We start from the raw sequence: 20,794 nt of genomic DNA on the forward strand, positions 1-20,794 counted from the left end.
TGTGCAATGTAACGCTTTCATTCGCGTCATTACCATAATCGTTTACGCAAGAAAGGAGCATGGGCCTATTAGGCCTACGTTTCTCCAAATAAATTAAAACCTTAGTGGGTTTCATTACATATGTATATATATATATATATGCCGGAATAGTACAACACTTATCTATACATATTGAATTTTATGATTTCAATAAACGTCTGTATACTGATGACGCAATACTGTTTACGTGGGGGTGTGTGTGCTGAGAGCATTATGCAAGGGGGTTATGTTCATCATAAAGATAATACGTATTACACTATAGAATCTTACATCAGAACGGGTTGTTTTGTTTTGAAGTTTAGTGTTAGGCCTATCTCTTGTTTTAGTATTATTGAATGCATTTTGTTGTTGGAAAGTCCAAAAAATTCTTCACCATGAAGTTTAATGTTTTATCAGCACGAAATATGGGGAAGATTCAGAAGCAAAAAGTAGGGGGGATATGTACTCCCTCGGGATTTACGCCCATGCGGATTGCCCGATTTTCCTGTGGATTTGCATTTTCTGTGGGATGCGTTTGTCTGTAGTGATTGACGCACACATCTTTCTGTTTTTCCTTTCACTATGATCGGATGACGTACGTCGCGATCATTGATAATTGTCTTGCTGAAAAATCCGCCCACCTTGAAGTATCGGTTTCACTCGCAATGGCTCCAGAAGATCATTGAGGGCGTTACATTACATCGCGGAGGGCGATAAAACTGGTAGTCCTCCGAACCCGTATAAATATGGGCGTGTGTATCACAAGGGTACCAACTAAATCTTGTTTCCGGTATCACGAAGTGACTGACAGCTTGTACTTGTGGTCGGCATCTGATGAGGGAGTTGCCTGAAAATGTACTTTTCGCCTGAAAACATGTGAAAATCATGGATCGGCCGAACAGTCACATTTGACAATGCCGATGAAAAGACCAGTTGGGAAGTAGGAGGTAGCAGTTTTCTTTACACGTGTAAAGGAGAGAACTAAAAACGTTTACATTTTGCCGGTTACATTAACGTTGCGTGGAACCGCGTAACCGATGCTGTAATTTTACATTTAGGCCTAGTCACCCTTCGATCGTGCACTGCCGGCCACTAAACAGTCAGGTGCCCGAGTTTAAAAATGGCGGACGCTGCTGCTGAGCAGCCGGCAGCAACCAAGCCGCCGAAATTACCACTAGAGCGGGATCGAGAACGTACCATATCAGGGAATAGCCGTAAGTGTTCGTTTTAATTTTCTGTGGCTGTGTGCGTGGTGTAAATAAAATAGTGAACATGGCTGATGTTAACTTGTGATCAGCAGGTGATGTGCACCCAGACTCCACCTGCCAAAGTTCAGTGACAGAGATTTTGATATGATGGGTACAGGCATGACAGGGCCTACTAATCACAACCACTGCATTGTTAAGTTAGTAACATTGCTACTTTTGTCATTTTTGTTACCCAGTACATGTACAGATGCCACAATCAAACTCCAAACATCACTTGCAAATTATCCACAAATGAACACAACCTTTCATTGCATGGTACCGCATAAACCCCACAAATAGGGCTGTAGTGGCTCGCTTTTACTATCTGTCTCTTATCTGTCGCTACCACAGCCCTACTTCAAGGCATGTCTTAAATGCCTGAAAGCCAAACTGCAGGATTGTCACAAACTTTGAATCCTAATATCTTCCGAAATAAGAATGACTCGACAATTTTACTTACACCGGCGCATTTCTCAGAGTTTGGACTTTCATACCAGCACCCTAAAGCTTTTCAAAATTGTAAACTTTCCGATGTATGGCGCCTCGAAAAACCCCTCCTGTGCTGTTAAATGCCGACCACGAGCGGCGCCATTTTGAAAAACGAAGGCAGCGTTTCGTGCGTCGGAAGTCAAGGCACCCGACAGGTGCCGTAGATGCATAATTCATGTTGTCACAGTATTGATTAGTATAAGTTGCACATGCACTTTGATAGTATGCGTGTGGAGCATGGTACATAACATGCATATTAATGTTATTCAAATTTAATTTCACCGGTTCCTTATTCGTCTGTCACGCAAGATGTGACAGGGTACCAGTTTTGTATGGTACAACGTAAACAGAACACCTGTCAGGTGCCTTGAATTACAATGCACGAAACGTCTTCGTTTTTCAAAACGGCACCGCCCGTGTTAAAATTTATTTTCTTGAAACAAACTGTACAGGAAACTGACTAGGCCCTTACAAGTCAATTAAAGAAGTAAAAAGGAATTGACGAACGGGAGTTGAACCTGTGACCTCTGGAATACCGTACCGGTGTTCTACCAACTGAGCTCTCCACTCTATGTTAGGGTCCTTCTCATTTGTCAGTATCTTTGGGGGGGGGTTGGTACTCGGAAGCCATAAAACCTGAAACACCACATAGCCAGGGATCATGACCCAAATACACAATACAACCTTGGAAGTGGCGAACAGGGATCGCTCTGGAGGGTATGGTTTTTGAAAACAAATCATGAAACACACTATGTAAGGAACCTGACTAGGTGCTTACAAATCAGTTATAAAGATGAACAAAGAAATGGAAGGGCGAACATGATGTACATGCATATGATTCACAAACTCAGCACAGTGCTTTCCACCATAAATGGGGGCCATCAAGATTGTCCATTGAAACACTGCATAATTCATCAGTATACTCAAAGAGAAAATGTTGCTCTTAAATGCAGTGCTAATTGTATGTGTCAGATTTTTTCACATTGAAGATCTGATCAGAGCAATAGCCCAGACTGGATGTCACGTCATCATTAACTATACAATTTCCAGTGTCACAAATACATGTACCACCAGTGTTGCCGTATATCTCTGTGGTATCAAAGTCCACCTCATATTGTTGTGTATTGCTTTGAGTTAAGTGCACATGTACACATGGTACTGGTGCATGCACACGGATACATGTACAAGTTACCTGCGTGCATTGCAGATATGTACATGCATGTGTTACATGTGCATATTGTGCATTTGTACCATGTGGAGATCCTGTTGACATAGTAGTGTATAGCTTGTTTGGAAGGAAGGGGTATACAGTGTGTGGGTTCATAAGTGAATAACTCTGCCCTTAACATGTACATGTATAGTGTATCGTGTACATTGCATACATTGTATGGACATGTACATGCACATGCACATTGTAAATGTAAGCGCTTGTACAAATTTATACATGTACATTATAGCATTATATATTAAAGCAAAATGTGCCGTGAACACTTCTGTCTCTTGATCAGGGAGATCATATTTGTGTGTTCTGTTTATCTGGTAAAGAGTGCGGTTTACACTTTTATTTAGATCTCCCCCCCAAATCTTGGACAATTGCTTCATTGCTGTGAGATTTTACATGTATATTCAATGAACATGTACACAACTAACATGCATGTACATGTACTGTACATTTGTTATTGTGCAGAGTTCATGTACACGTGTACACAATCATGTACATGTACGTGTACACGTACTATGATGAGATCTACTACAAGCAGGTTGGATATATCTCCATGCATTGAAATACATGTACATGTTTGGACCAGGTCTAAAAGGCAAACTGTGTTGAGACCCTTTGTACAGTTTAGAGTTGACTCAAATTTGGCTAGCCTGTTGTACATGTAAGTCTGACCCAACCCTAACCCAGCAAACCACACAAATTACACGTACATTGCCAGTTTTTGCAGAATTACATGTATCATTAGTAAGGGTATTTTAAGGAAAGGGATTTTTAGTTCATTTCTGTCAGCAGCTGAGCTCATCACCGTAAGATATGTTTTCTCTGTGGTCAGGTTACTTGGAAACTTTATTTAAGGTTTTGTGTGATAAAACGTGAAGAAGAAAAAAGGAAACTGGATGAATGTCATTTTTAGTCAGATATGTACCAAGATCACATGAAGGTTCTTAAAGGGTCCGTGAATGCATTTTTTTACTACAACCTTTGAAAATGCACCTTTTGTGTTCCAGTTAACCTTGTACATGTTTTTGTCTCACTATTTTAAAAGGCACAAGTATCTGTGCCTCTTTAGCATAAATGCCAGTGTGAGTATCCATATTCATGATCAAGTCTGTGATGTCATCCAAAGAAATCCTCAATGTTGCATTATTTGTGTCCAAAAAACTGCAGTTTTTATATAGTGGTATTTTGCTGTTAGAAATGTCTTTTTCTTTGGTGATTACTGTACATGACAGTAAGCCAATGAGCAACCCTTTCTTTGTAAAGCCTGATTTCCATATCGACGTACATGTAAGAAACGCAGAGAGCAATGCAATCACAATGCAGACTTCAACATGGACATACATGTACATATGCACGGAAACGTGCCAAATGGTGTTGCTGACAATGCAGACAAATGCAAATGAGCCCGCGAATGATTAGCAAAGTTTAGCCAAGTTTAACTTTGCTGAAGGTCTGCGTCGAGTAGCTATGGTAGCCCCATATAAACACGCATGCTGGCATGACTGGCGTGCATCAATGTCCGTCACGCTTAGTTCCACGAATTTTGCCCATTTTCTTCTCAATGCTTAGATATTACACCCTTATGATGAACTAAATACATGTAGTTGACCATCAGTAAAATGCATAAAACCGGAGTTTGGCGTTATGAGGTGGTGCAGTCAATCTAAAAGGGTGTTTTCTGCAAAAAATCATGGAGTTTGGGACACCATTTTGTTTCAGTTTTTGGGTGGAATGATGTCATGCACCATCTCTTCTGTTCGTGTCTGCGTCTTCACGTCTTGCGGACTGTCATTGTTACAAATGACCTCATGGAAACTAGGCTTAATGCTTTTTATGAGCAAATTGAGGAAATTTCTCAATTTGAATAGAAAAAAGCATAAACTGAGCAGCACCGTTATTGGCTTCCCTATGAACTAAATAAGTGTACAAGAAAATTTTTTAATAATTTTCATTCATTGAAGAAGAGTATACATGTACATGTAAAGTTGCACAAAGAGTGCATTAAAAAATTCACCCAGGATTCTTTAATTGTCATATATTCTCAGACAATTCAGTATTCGTACTGGTACCAGGTACGCGCACATGTATGTACATGTACACACAAACAAGTCAAACCTGAATTCCTCAACCCTTTAATTTTGATACAGATTTACACACCAATTGGATAAGATTGAATCACTTGAAATGTTATGTGCAGTGCCTAAATCCTTTTGTTTGTGAGCCATGTTGTACTGTATACTGTAAAATCATTTGAATATTGATAACTACTTATACATGTACATACCGGACATATACAAGAGAAATTAAAAAAAGAACATGGTAATGCTGTAACCACATGGAATTATTCAAAGTGCAGTACATATACATTTGCAAACATGAAAAGGCCATCACCAGTGGTGCAGTTACAGGTTAAATGTACACGTACATGAATGGATAGATACATGCATTCATGTGAAGTGCAACATTATGCAGAAATGTGCCCTACAATCTTGTCTGTGCACATGACGTGACACTGTACATGTACATGTATTGTGTGCTTGTATATGTAGGCCTCTTCATGTGTACTGCACACATGTATGCTACAGACAGGTCCATGTCTCTGGTGTACATGTAGGTGTGACGCTCGCTCAGTACATCAGGGGTCTTTGTACTGACATCAAACCTTGACAATTGCAGTCAGTGATATACATGTGCTTGCTGAATGTGCATTACAGACATACATGTACATGTACATGTTCAGGGTTACAGTGTACATGTACATGGATCTGTAAATGAGATAAAGCTTTAAGGGAGGGGCCTTATAATTTTTGCATTGAAGAGTAGGTCCATGTACATGTACAGTACATGTATGTAGATATACATGTACCTGTACACTGCATAACATTTACAGAATCAACCTAGGAGGCTAGGACTGAATTTCTCTAATGATTGCTTAAAACTGTTGGCTAAACATTTTACCTTGACAACAAATTTCCCAAGCTGCTTGAAGAGAAACATTGAATGAGCTTTCAATAATTGCCCTTTTTGTTTATTTTACTGCTGGCAAATGTTACTGGTGAGTGTGCTGTACGCTTTGCTGGGCTGCTGACTTCTTTCTAGGCCAGTTCTGAGAGTGGAAAATTCTGCACTGATTAAAGTTTGTAAAACCGTGAAATTGGACCCTGGACGTAGGACATGCAGGATAGTGGAGAGGTGTTTCTGCAATGTCGCACTCTTCAATGTATGAAAACTCTTTGACAGTCCTACATTTACTTGGTAAAACGCATTGAAAAATGCACTTTTTGAACCACTTAAAATTATCCGTGCCTTCCTGGACAACTGAAGGTACTGTTGCTGCGATGTCATCAAGGGAAGACGTGTATGTATGTGCATAGGTTTTTCTGTTGAAATTGTAAACCCCAAATTTACTTACTGGAAACATTTCAGAGAAAAGGATTGATTCTTGCTCATTTCTCTGCACATAAACAGGAAGGAGTCAACAAAGAAGAGAAAGTACTTTGGCAGAATCTGTAAATACATGAATGCAGGACTTAATACACAAACCAATGTAACTGAGGAATTTCCTCCTGGGATGACATCCCAGTTTTGCTCATAAATATGGAAATACTCATTGGCATAAAAACCAAAAGGAGGTAAAGTGCCCTTTGAAATACATTGTAGGGAAAAGAGAGTGGACATGACGGTTACATGAGACACAAAGGTGCATTTTGAAGGTAGATATTAAAACAAAGTGATCACAGCTACGCTTTAACATACATGTACCTGATAAACATTATACCCCAACCTCCACCCGTATAATCTGATAATCACTATGCCCTAACATTTATTTACTTAATTAATTTAATTGTTTAAAGGCAACCGTGTTCAATGTGAAATTCACTCCCAAATAAAAATGAAACTACATGTACACGTACAGACAAGAAATCATGAAAACAAGAGTTACACAAAAGTGGTTCAAATGATGAAAATGATGAAAAAAACATGAAAACCTTAAAAACAAAAGGTAAAAATGCTAATTTGTAAAACGAAATAGTAGAACGTGTAAACCAACAACAGGTAAAAACACATCACAAAGGGAATCATTGATATTTAAATTGATAAGTAAAGTAGAATAAACAGTCACAGAAATGTAAAAAGAAAATCAATCTAAAATCCTAAGTAAAAGATGCAGATGGATTTGGGTTTATGAGCAACCATAAAAGTGTTTAGAAAAGGGCTGTACACAGCATCATCGATGACCCTGTGTATTCCAGTCGTTGGCAGTGCGAGGAAAGAAGAAAATGTTCAGGTACCCTGCAGTATATTTGTTCTTGAGCGCTTGTTACTTGTCACTGTATGCTCTGCCCTTTTGCCTTCAAACCTTTTCATCCGTTGTTTTTTTTTGGTTTCCAGTTAAAACAGGTTCATCGAAATACAAAAGCAAAGGGGGAACCATGGATGGTAGCGTAAGTATCAGATTTCCAGTTGTGTTCTGTCAACTTTTTTCCCCTTGAAATACCAAAAGATGACAAATATTGTCAATCTGTGGTGCTTACGGGCAGTTGGCAATCACCCCCTTGGGCATGAAGCATTCTTGCTGGCTTCATGCATGAAAATAGAGGCTCTTTGCAGTGTTGATGAACAAGATTTGAATGAAAGTTACAGTGTATTTGTGCAACATTTTCAGCAAAACAAGAACCACTATGAACACCTTCTTGTGTCTTTTTTATTGAAGTATGTTGCCTAAAAACACTTCTCAACCTACTAAGGAAATCACAAATCATGAAGAAAAAAAGGACAGCATTTACTCCTTGATGATTTTGTCAATTTCTGCTTTCTTGATCACAGAGTCCCCCGGGAGAGGGGCCCACAACTCCTAGACAGAAGAAAATCGGCCACAGACGAGTGGACACCCTTGGTGAAACAACGTACAAAAAGGTAGGTTGAGGTTGATTGCAGACAGCCATAGAGCATCTGTGAGCAATTTGTGGGTGAATTTTCTTGTGACTGACTGACGAACAAAAGACACTTTTCTCTTGAATATTTTTTTTGGGGGGGATCAAATGGGTGGTTGGAGATTTAATGCTTTTTGAGAATTTTGAAGGGTTTGGTAAGGCAAGACCTGCTCATCGTTATTCTGTACGACCTGTATGGACAGCATGTTCACTGGATTCCTGCTATCTTTTCTGATGGTGCATGTACTAAGAGCATTTAATTGGATACAGTTAGATCCTGGCACATTTACACGTAGTCAATTTAAACCAAAATGTCAAGTGGAACTTTTCACCATTAACTCTAACCAAAAAGAAAAAAAAAGAAGATTTTTCAGTATTCATGTTCTGGTTCACAGTTGTTGAAGTGATGCTAATCCACATGTGCGCAGTTCTTAGTATAAAAATGCATTGCTCGTTCCAGGTTATTGTAGACTTTAAAGCACTGGTACTTTGAAAGAATCACTTTAAGTACTCTGCGATTAGGTAGAGTATTATGTGTGTATCTACATGCCATGATAGTGCAGCATAACCATGGAAACAGAAAAGCCCGAGGCTCTATGAGGAAAGTAATTTTCTTTGGCTGCAGCCGCATAGCACGATCGTGCATGGATGACATGTGCGTACATGTTCATGGAGGTGCTTCTCTGCCAACATTTTGATCCTGCTGAATGGAGTGATGTTGCCAGTCTGACTTGAGGGCTGTCACTAGGCGACATGCTCTACGTGTGCAGTGCTCATTTATATTTGTGGGGGGTACGTTCGTCATTGATGTCTCTGATGAGGTGTCTTGCCCGTACCATTTTGTGAAGATACCGGTTATGGAGCTCCTGATGTCTTTGCCCATTAATCCTTGATGAAAGAAGTGAAGGCAAACGGGCACACCAGATTGGTCTTTTTATTTTACATTTAGTGATTGTCTGCTTGGTTATGACCGGACAGTAGCAATCCCATTTCATTTAAACTTTGGTTGATGTCAGCATTGCCAACAAATGAGACACGCAGCCAACATGTACATTATTGGCCATCTCCACACATATTGGTACACCTAGACCTCACATGTTCCTTGAAACCCTCCAGGCTTTTTGTGGGGTCTGCACCGCTTTCTTCAGAAACGTTGAACATACCGGTAACCGAACCAAGCGCTTAGTTTAAAGGTTTAACATTGTTCACCTGTGACAAATAAGGTGTATGTACACCAGTATATTGGTGTGCATTCCAGAAGTCCAACAGACAACTGTGTGAGTAAACCATGTATGGTAAATAAGCAGAATGGCGGGCAAGTTGGAAGCCATCTGCTGGTTACACGTACATGTACATGTATACACAAGCAGGCAAGCTGACTTACATGTAGTTCATGAAAATCAAAGAGACTGTCCCTGGCATTTCATTTCTTAATCACAGATGTTGAATGCACGTACAAGGAAGCCCCCGTTCTCATTTGTATTCAGTTTTATTTTTTGGAACTTATGGAGTTACCTGTTCCTTTGTGCAGTGTTTGTGATTGGATCCACTTGAACTCCGAACACATATCAAAGATAAACAACTTGATAGTTTATTTTTATGTGAACTTCGAAGCTTTTCCAGGTTATTACCTTGTCAGTAACAAAAGAAACAAGTTTTGAAAAGTAAAGTACGGTTCCAAATTATAATCTCAGGCCCACCATTTAAAATAAAATCATTTTTATAAATGTGTACAAACGTACAGTGTACCCTTCCTTTGACAACTCCCCAAAAAAGAGCACGAAAGAAAATGAAGATGGTCAGCCATTGTTTTTCACAGTTTATCAAAAGCGTTCACCACAGACTGTTAACCACTCCCTATTGTACATGCACCCTTACGTGTTCGTGAAAATGAGGGAAATATTTGATACATGTCTACTTCGGAGGTCCAGGTACTGGTTTATACTTAATGGCACAAAACAAAGCATGTAGTTGTATGTTACCATCGTGTCAGCAGTGTTTCACTAATGGTTTAGCATTTTTCAGCCTTCCACAGCCTGTTCCTCGAGTATCAGTATGGAGCTTATAACTGGATTGAGACCGGAGAGCGATTTCTGTTTTGAAAGAAGTCAATAAAATATTGCAAATTTACATGTACACTGCATTGTCAAACTGACAGGTGCATTAACATGTATCTGCAGATTTTGTTGTGGCTATTTTGACTGCGAAAGAAAAGAACAACTTTCTAAGAAGGTAAAGTGCTCTGTGTGGACATTTCATTCAGATTACAGAGTGCTTGAAAAAATGCTCACAGAAATGTTTTTGGTTGGTAAAACCCCTGCAGAAATTTGTAATAGGGGAAACATTGCAAACAAAACGACTGGTCCCCTTTACTATGCAAAACTAGCAAGAAGTTGATAGAAAGAGGAGTGGACCTATACAGTTTACACACATGTAATGTACATGTATATGTACCATGCCACAGCTGACGGAACTCCCATTTACTCGCTGTCCATTCCCATGGTGCCATCAGTGGAATCGGCCAAGATTACGCAAAAAATCAATTGTTAAGCACAGCCCAAATTTAATTAAATGTCCAGGAACACTTAAACGTACATACATGTATGTGTGCATTCTTTTTTTTGGTTATCTGTCTGATTGTCTGCCATTACTGGTACAAGAAGTGCTTTATGAATCCCAATGCACATCAGCAACACACGGTAGGGGGGCTGTGTACATACACATGTACGTGTATGTACATGTATAAACAGTGACAGGTGCATGTGGGTAATTCCAAAAATTAGGGGTCCTAAAGTGTGACATTTTTGTGTCCCTGTTACATCTGACCTTTGTTATTTGACATGGAAATATCACCAGAATTGATTTCAAACTATTGCTATTTGTTTGGCAGGTAATTTGCATTAATTCACCACTCATGGAAATTAGAAAATGTGTTCTGAATTTACAAAATCATATGTTAGATGTAACAGGGACACGAAAAAAAATGGACGCCTAATTTCTGGAATTACCCATGTATGGGTACAATGTATACCCAAACATGTTTCAGTATATGTATGTATGCATGCCATGGTCTTGTACTGTACTTTTTCTGTGTGAATTTACAATTTCTCCCATGCTGTAAATAGTGTGATCCTGTCAGAGCAGAGAGCCACTGCAGGCAATCCATCTGTCATGAAAAATGAACCAGAACACCTAGAAATGTGAATCAAGAGCTGCGTGCACACTTAGGAAATTACGTGGCGATGTACCCCACACAGGCATTTAATCCTCTCCCTACCCCTCTTCCCCAGTTAGAAGTATTTGTTGTCGACTGTCTTGGCTAGGGTTGTGCATCAACATGTTTGTGCAGGTTCTGTAACACGCATCGCCGACTCAATCGAATGTGCGGTAGAGTGCAGGTGCAGGCGAGTGCCGTAGCATTAATCATGGAGGTGGGACACAGCAAAGACTGTCTGTACTCGTAGGGGCATTGTCTTTGTCTTTTGCGGCTCATTCAGTCAACTTGAAGATGGAGAATGTACCGTGTACACGTGTTTGTGCATTTGACATTGTAAACAGACGCTTGCAATCGTGCCAGTTTTTGCAAGAAGACTTGGAGTGTCTGGGAGGGGGATTTTGGTTTTCCTGGAGTTTAACATTTTTGGGGTTAAAGAGTATGGGCTGAATTGGTCCAGGGTTGTTGCCCATGCCAAGCTGCACCCTTTGCCGTAGCATACCTGCATGCCACATTGGGCAGCTCAGTGAAGCTGAGGCTGACCTCATCCCAGTCCGCATCCAGAGAAAATGATCCCGGCCCACCGCGAACCGACAATCTTTAATGCTTGAAATGTTTGTCGAATCATTGCGCTTCTGTTGGCAGGTTATTGATCTGTCCCCTGCTCCAAACTCGGCCCGTCAAAAATGTCCAAAGGTGACCAGGAAACCTGAATCAAGCTGGTCTTGTGGATGATGGCGTTTTCCACCTTGTATTGATTGATATTACTTTTGCTTGCAAGGAAGGGTTAGGTAATGAGACAGGTACATGTATCCCTCCCTTACCACCTCAGACCCCTCCCCTCTGAGGGGAATAAGATACATGTACTAGTATTCTGGTATTATTTACTCCTGAAATTGTCTCGGAAACCAAAAATATTTCCCAGAAATCAGTGATAGGGGAATTACCAGATAGCAGCATGTTGGATTTTGTACTACACATGCGTATTACCTGCTTTCGGACCTGGTACATGTATGTTGTATGTTATGGCAGCTTTGAAATTTGTGAAAAACAACTGACATATAGTATATACCATTACTTGCATTTTTGGATGCATTATGTGGTACATTGTACCATCTGAGCTGTACATGTACACAGAGGGAGGTTTGTATGGCCTGTGGGTGCTTTTAATGAACTACACGAAGCATGCACTGTACACTATACATGTACCAGCAGCTGGTTAGTTTGTCCAGGGTCAAGCATGCACACAAAATTTCACAGAAGGTGCATGATGTACCAGTAATTAGTATGCAATATTTAACAGTAATTAGTATGCAATAATTACGGAAAAGTAGGCAATTTGTCAGCAATCCCATGACAATGAAGCCATACATGTATGTGCTAAGTTGGCTAACAAAAATGTGGGAAAACAGATGTACAGTTCGGGCATTTAGAAATCATTAATTATAATTTTCTCAAAATAATATTGCATTTTTCCAGAACACTGACAGTGTTGGCCATATTGCAAAGAAGTACAAAACTGCTCAAAAGTGTGCTTTTTGTGAGAGCTTTGGCTGACTTATAAACATCCTACGTCGTTCTTAAATATCCTGTACATATAGACATGGTAAATGCACAATTACATGTACATCTACTGTACATGTGCACATGAGGAATGCACCGGTACATGTACTGTACATGTGCACATGAGGAATGCACCGGTACATGTACTGTCCATATACACGTTTGCACTGATATGAAGATTACATGGTCATTTGTAGTTTGTGTGGTTTCTAATTCTGGCTGCTTTTTTTTCTGAATCCTTTTAGCCAAGTCTCGTCCAAGAACAGAACATTTCCGTACTCTAGGTTGCTTCATGGTTTTGTTTTTTTGTTTTTTTGAGGAATCTTGGATCAAGGATAATTCTGGTTTAATTAGACTTGGCGTCCAGGGCTGTTGGAACTGGGCAGTATTTTACCGTTAAATTAAAGCTGTGGTCTCGACGGTTATTCATTAACAAAATGTCTGCTCTGTTGACTGAATGGTTGGTGTCAAAACAAAATATGTTGACATGCCTGAGGAAATCAAAGTATCGTCGATTTGTGTATGACAAATGGAATGATTGGACTCTAGTACATATAAAGTATTTATGCATGTACATGTACGTTCCTTTATGGAGTCGTGTAAATTGATCAGAATTGGAAGACATCGCTGCAGTGGTAACATGCTTGCTTGCAAGTTGTATTTCGGTAATCCTTGAATACCTTCTTGGCCAATACATGTAGGATATTGTGACTTCTCTAATGTACTCATGCCTCAAGTTTAAAGGGTCCTACAGAGTTTTTGAATTCCCATGTAACCCACTTTCAGTTGTTACTGTGCCATTTCAAGGGCCTTTTGTCACTTTTTGATCTTGCATGTAATGTGTTTATGAGTAAATGTACTTGAACATCATGTTTATGTACAGTACGTATAATGCCATCCAAGGCTGCTACCTTCATGTACAATTGTTTCTGCACTAAAATTGGTCCGAATTTGGGATATTTTCCCATTGTAGAATTTGTCCTGTGTTAATTTGTGGCAGTTTCAGTTTCTGACAGTAGTAGGCCTGTGAGTTAAATTTTTCTCATAAACATTTTCGGCGAGGAGATTTCGGGCCCACAATTTAAACAGAAATCCTCCAAAGTAACAGTGTCGACCTGTTGACAGCACTGCGATGCACCCCCCTGTGTCAGGGAATACATACAAACTTTGAAATCTTAAAAATGCACTTTTTATAGAGAGTAGCCAAAAGGGGGAGTCACGTGATTTTTTTCCATTCAATATAGAAAATTACACATATATAATTCACGACACACAGACTTTTTAAAAACCCACCCAATATTTGTACAAGTGGAATGTCACCTCAGTAATGGTGTTTGGAACACCACACGTGTGTTTATCTTTAATAACTGCCTTCTGTCATTTCATACACCTTTGTTTCTTGCAGACAAGCTCCTCTGCGTTGATGGCAGCAATTCAGCTTGGCATTGGGCATTCCGTGGGTAGTCTATCGGCCAAGCCTGAGAGAGATGTTCTGCTGCAAGACTTTGCCGTGGTAGAGAGCGTATTTTTCCCCAGGTGAAAAAAAACCTCTTCCAGTTATTACCTGTAAACTGATACCCGAATGATGTCAAGAGCCGGTGCCAAATTGTGGGACTGGACACCCATAACCAAGAAATGAATGTGTTGGAATGTTTTTATGGGGAAATTTCAAAATTGAAACCAGGCTGCAAGGGAGGCTGAAACCGTTTCCAAGTTAATAACTGAAGGTTGTAGATTGATCTTTTCGTTAAGATAACATACAATAGAGCCTCAAAGTTGACCCCCGATTGTGTGTTTCTGGGTCATTTGGATAGGAAAAATAATGTGCTAAGATTTAAAATTTGTGATTATTTTTGTTCATTCACTTCTTAAAAAAACTCTGAAAAAATGCCTTTGCAAAATATTTATTAGCGTTTTAATTTATAGAAACTGAAAAATTGCCTGACCTGAAACAGAAATTATCAACCCTCGGCAGGTTATTCTTCCCAATGCTACACATGCTTGTTCTCATATATATCTGTGAGGTCATAAAGGGAAAATAAATGTGCATGAACAAGGAGACCTGGGAATGGTAATTCCAGAAAAGAAAGGTCATTATTGAGATTTGTTTTTTTACCCATCTCCAGGTGACTTTTTCAATAATATTTCATGAAAAGCACGCAGATGAAATTCCAACGTGAGTGTTCCTTGGGGTGGTATCAGAAATCACTCTTCCAAAAATTATAGAAAGTGACAGGACAATCTCACGTAAAATCCTCATAGTTAAGTCATGCGATTGTTCTGGAATCTCGCTGAATGACCTTTTACTTTCGGGCTCTGTTGGCAGTACACGTAGAATGCGCTTTCACATATTTTTTTTGTTTTTCTTTGAATTTTGAATTTGGTACTCTGTTATACATATACCGTACATGTATGCTATTTTTACTTCAAGGGGATATTCACCACCATGCTACCTGTTATTTAGCCTTTTGCGAGTTAAATTTGAATAAAATCTGGTACACTGAGTTATTTGATTGCACATAAACATAACAGGTTGAATTCCCCAAACTAAATACACTGTTGCTATACCGGTAACTCGTGCATAACGACCAGCATCTCTGGAATGGACTGGTTCCTTAGTGCCCTCCTTAGTGCCCTTAGTGCCCTTCTTATCCAACCAAGGTGACTCTTATTTAACCAAGTAAAAGTTGCCCCAAATCACGAGGTATAGCAATGTATATTTGCTATACAAATATGTCTTTGGTGTGGAGGTTTCAAATTGTTATTTGAATGTGAAGAACTCAGTGTATGAGATTTTATTCAGATGTAACTAGCAAAAGGCTTATTGCCCACACACAAATATATGGTCCATTCTCTGTGTGTTGGGGCTACTTTTTACTAAGGAGTCAGCAAGACTGATGGAAAAAAATGTTCGTAATGAACCTTTGGGGTTGTCAGACTGTTCAAGGGCAGCTTTAGTTGCACCCAAAAAAAAAAAGACTGCCCTTGCATTATAGGGGTCATTCAATTTTGAGTCTCACTTACTAGGACTTGTTGTCACTTATTCCTTCAGAAAGAACTTCGGCATTTAACAGAAATCAACTCTCGAACAAAAAATTGCCGAATCCTGATGTGTGCATGTCTTGTGCATGTCAGAATTGGTAAAACTACTATTATATTTCCAAATATTGTGCCATACATGTATCTCTTTTAAATTGTAAAAAGACGATTGTCATTTTGTTCACGTGCATACTGCATACATTTACTTACATGTTATTTTTACTTTTGGAATTTGAATGAGCATGACCCGTATTTTAAGGAAGAATAAAATAATTTCTGTGGAATTCATCACGTGTAAAAACTTAAGTTTGTTTCCCTTCGGTGTCTGCTTTTTTTCACAGCGAAGGCAGCAACATCACACCTGCTCACTCCTACCCTGATTTCAGGTTCAAGACCTACGCGCCAATCGCCTTCCGTTACTTCCGAGAATTGTTTGGGATCCAGCCGGACGATTTCCTGGTGAGTCAGCCGTCGTTTGGCCCCCATCTTGTCACCCCTAGATTTGGGGGAAGGGGGCAGACTACAGACGGAGTGTGTATTTTGAGATGTTGGTGTAATTTGTTTGATTTCCATCTGCATTTTGAACGGAGAAAGAATTCCCTAAAAAAGTTAGTGCACAGATGTTGTGGAAACTGATCCAAAATATGTACCCATTAAATCAAGCAGAACTACTTTTCTGTATTAGTGCAACAGACATTGAACATGTGGGCTATGGAATAGTGAGTTTGTGCCTTTCGTAACTGGTACAGGACTTGATGATTTGTGTTAGGGATAATGAAATACATCGGTAAAATATTATAAAGCAGTATGGGTAATATTTTGCTGTAATCGGATAGCATGAGACTTGTGGTCATGCGTTTTGTATTCCTTCAAGATGCAGATGAAATCTTTATTAATTAACAAAGAGCCCTACTTTTTTTCAAAAATTCTCGCCTCTCCATCTGGAGGTTTAGGAGGGTTTGGCTGGATTGTTGAAGGTACACATGTGCATGAAGAGTTCCGCCTCTGTCACTGTACACGGCACAGTGTGTCCTCTGAAAGATAGGAGCATTGGATTCCTGTGTAGTAATGGATTTGGGATGATTCAAGAAAGCTGCTAACAAGAGGGTGCGTTTAATGCCCTAGCCATTGAAATTGCTCTTGCTTTAGTTCAGAAGCTCCTGCGACAGTGATGTGTCATACCCAACTGATGTTGGCTTTTTGCCCACCTCTGCTCTTCATGATGATTTGTGAATGATGAACGAGGACTTTTTTTTTACACTTAAAAACAAGTTTTGTGGTTGTTCACTTTGAAATAAATAGAGTAATATATCGTTTGCTTGGCCTTGTCCTGTGAAGCATGTGTGGACCAGTTCATGTGTCATAAAGTTACCGTTATGAGATTATTTACACACAGAGCGAATTGCCTCTGTCTCTTTCTTTCTTCCATGTTTCTTTTTTGAAAAAGGCAGAATATTTTTATCCAGTGGAATTTTTTTGGTTTCCCATTCAGAGTATACATGAAGAGATGCCTGCATGCGTACCCCTTTGCAACACATTTTTTGAAGAAATTAATGATGGTGTTTGCTAAAGTTCTGCGGAAAATTAAACTTCATAGAACAGAAGCCATTCTGTTGACTTTAGCATTTTGTGTTGTACCGGTTGTTCAGGAAAAAAGGTTTTCCTAGCTGAGGAAGAGACACTCGTTAAACTTGAATGTCATCCCTATCTAGTCACTCAGTATGTTGAGAGGTTCCGGTATTGTTTGATGCAGGAGAACAGACTGGGACTTGTTGCAGTGCGTGATGATTCATGTTTTTCTTTGACGGAAAACCCCATGCACCAACCTGTCAGATTAAATATGTTGAGTCGCTTGCCCCGGCAATCCCTTCTGAGTACAGAGAAACAAACTGAGTAGGTAGTCAAGTGAATACCTTCAGGATTGTTGTCCAGACCTGCGCTTCATCTCTCTCTGGAGGAGATGGCTCACTTAGGTGTAGTCTTACAAGGCAAATACGCTGCTGGAGTCTACCGTGGGTTGGTTTTTCAATTTGATGTAGCTTCTAGAGTGTCGCCGAACCGACGGAATGGAAAAGCTCCAACACCGAAGTCGAGGACTTACATTGTTGCAACCTGATGTATGCGATGGTGTCACACACAAGAAGAAAAAAGCAATTAAAGTGTCCATGATGTGCATTTTACTTATTGTACCCATTTGATTCTCTGCTTTCTGAACTTGGGAAATCTTAAGGACCAGATCACTTCCTCTTTGGGATCTGCACTTTGTCCTTTCGTGCTTGTCGCACAACCCCAAACACAACAACTGGATACCATTTCTTTCGGTATTACTCCAAGCTACGTGTATGACCAGGTTCAGTGGTAAGCTACTGTATGTACCTGCAGTATGTACATGTACATTGAACATCAGTACGTGTTTACAAATGCACAGTTTGGCTCCAAGAACACGAACGATGTAATTTATTTTTCATGTAAGTTTATAATTGAAGGGGGCAATACTAAGAAACGGCGATCTCGTGCGCACAGGAAAAAATCAGGAAATATAAAGTCTCTTTGCAGAGCACTAAAAACCCGGCTTAGATAAGGAACTAATAGCAGAACAATTGAATGGGATTTTCTGTAGAAAAGAAACGAACAAAGCCCAGAAAACCTGAGAGAAACGATCATCGAAGTCGCACCCCTGTATCGTTTCAATGGCCAGCTCACACTTCTTGCCACCAAGGCCATTTGTGTGCATGTGTGCATAATTATGAATATATTAGCGAAAAAGTCTATTTTGAGAGCTATTCTGTTAAAATTATTAACACAAAGTTTGCTCCTTGAAAATGTTTCTGGGAAAACTGCTCATTGGCCCACTCTTATGAATGGAAACAAGAATGAATTACCACTGTTTACAGGTCATTAAAGTAAAATATCCAAAATTGGGGGAGATTTAGCTGTAAGACTGAGCTTTCTGCCTCAGATGGCGTGACACTTTCGTTAATGAACATGCAAATTTGCATTTTCTTGTCAATGAAAATCAGAGAGGTACGTGTACAATACACTGTATGTGAAAAGAAAATGACCTGAAAATGTCATTGCAAATATTGAAAACTGGGTCAAACAGGACACAAAGGAGGTATTTAAAAGTTGCATTGCATTGAAACTTTAAAAACTGATGGAGCAGTGGTGAGAAGAGTAGAACTGTTTGAGCAGTACTGTGTAACTGCAAAACAATACAAATGGATGGCCTGTTTGGTTGTTTGGCAAAATTGGGGCATCCCTGCTAAAAGTACACGTATATGCGGTGTTCTTAAACCTAAATTGAAGGTCAAGATACTCCGGTAAGTACTCAAATGGAAGTGGCATATCTGCACAGTACATGGAAACTGACACCCTGAGTTCGTTTTCTTGATGTGCCCGTTGCTGCCACCTTGGCGGTCAGTTTCGTCCTCACAATTGCTGAGGCTCTTTTACGCTATCCAAATTCTCCATTTGGGATTTCTGTGGTTTTGGCAGCCCCACACCATGTTGGCAGTAGTCCAATACATGTAGTGTGGAAACCAGGGTTGATGCTGGGGGCTCTATCTAATGTAGAAAATGACAACTCACAGCCATCCCTTGGTACAAGCTGAAACTAGCGTGAATGGAATACATGTACATTGTACACGCATGGAAAAGCTTGGCAACCTGCTGTAGTATTCATCCCAGCATTGCACAGAGAAAAGACCAGTGTGCAGAAAGGCCTTAATAGCCTGAAATGACGTTCTAAAAGATTCCCTCCCCTTTTACAACATGTACAAAGAGAATTGTAAAACTGCCGTCTGGAATGAATCCTCCTGGTGGTTTGACGTGACATGATCCATTTTACCTACGGTATCTGGGCGCAATCAGAAAAACAATGGCTGACATGTACAGTGACGACTTCACATGTACAATGTACCGGTACAGGTGCGTACGTGTACATGTATGTACCGGTAGTAGTTACTACATGTACATGTACACATGTGTGTACTTTCGTATAATACATGGAATGTGTTACCATTATCCAACGTAACCATTGTGTGCTTGTACGCTGTACCACATTCCATGAAAAGCACTTGGCCCTCTTTACCTCCATTAAAATTAATAATGCAAGGAACAGAGTCACACGGTTTACTTTACATTATACATGCACATGTATACTGGTCAGTATACGTCGTCGGTACATGTACACGTTTGTATTTCCCTACATGTACAGGTACAGGTCTCTACAGATGTACTGCATTATATGCTTCACTGCTTCAGACAGATCTAATCTGTCATGCCTGACTTCACACAGAGTGTGCAATTATTAATTACAAAGTAATACTATTCCGTGAATTCGACTGAAATATTTTGTCTCTTGTTAATATTTCAGATTCATAGGAATGTAGTCTTGTAAATTTATTTTGCTAATGATTTGTGCGTTTGTCAGTTTATGAACATATATGGTTGCTGGTGTTTCTCTCAAATTTAACAATTATGCAGTAATGCAACCCTTTTTCAGTGGTTACTGTTTCTTTGAAAAAATAAACCTTCCATGTTCGTCTTCAGTATCATGACCAATATTTCATTTCATGCTTACTGCCAGAAACCCGTAACTAACGATTGAAATCGTACAATTGTACGTTGTACATGTTCATAGTGTATACTGGTACATGTACGTAATCAAAAAGCAGCAGTGACGTGCACAAATTTCAGGCTGTCAGTCTGGTCATATTGTGCCGTTTGTGGGTGTGTTGAAAATATTCTACATGTACCGGTATGTCAAAAGAATTGGAATGAAAATATTCCCAATACGACTGTGGCTTGTGGTTGGAGACAGACTCTCAAACAATTAAGGCCATTTACTGTGCAGTGATATCCTGACATATTCTGCCGGTACACATGTTCTTGTATTGTGTGTGGTCTTGAAATTTCCTTTACGTGTACCGGTACATAAATGTACATGGATGATACTGTCACTAAGATCATTTACAGGTTATCTGCTCATACATGTTACATACATGTATTGTCAAATATGTTTTGTACATGTATGCTAGACGGCAGATTTACAGGTGCATGTGTACTC

The 20,794-nt window shown here is 39.7% G+C and overlaps 1 protein-coding gene across 6 annotated transcripts in view; it reads left to right on the forward strand.

Moving 5' to 3' along the window:
* The first annotated feature begins 788 nt into the window (after positions 1–788).
* Positions 789–20,794, forward strand: part of LOC110978095 (phosphatidylinositol 4-phosphate 5-kinase type-1 alpha-like) — a 53,701-nt gene continuing 33,695 nt past the window's right edge. For 3 of the 6 annotated variants that reach the window (XM_022232793.2, XM_022232791.2, XM_022232794.2), the window contains exons 1-5: positions 789–1,232; positions 7,369–7,421; positions 7,804–7,893; positions 14,093–14,223; positions 16,068–16,185. In XM_022232793.2, the coding sequence (XP_022088485.2) occupies positions 1,139–1,232; positions 7,369–7,421; positions 7,804–7,893; positions 14,093–14,223; positions 16,068–16,185 (486 nt within the window). In that variant the 5' untranslated portion in view covers positions 789–1,138. The remainder of the gene's footprint in view (positions 1,233–7,368; positions 7,422–7,803; positions 7,894–14,092; positions 14,224–16,067; positions 16,186–20,794) is intronic. The other 3 variants (XM_022232797.2, XM_022232795.2, XM_022232796.2) reach the window with 2 other exon arrangements.

The sequence above is a fragment of the Acanthaster planci genome, linkage group LG08, assembly GCF_054643075.1.
Source record: "Acanthaster planci isolate LZ-2023a linkage group LG08, COTS_SCS, whole genome shotgun sequence".
Taxonomy (NCBI): Eukaryota; Metazoa; Echinodermata; class Asteroidea; order Valvatida; family Acanthasteridae; genus Acanthaster; species Acanthaster planci.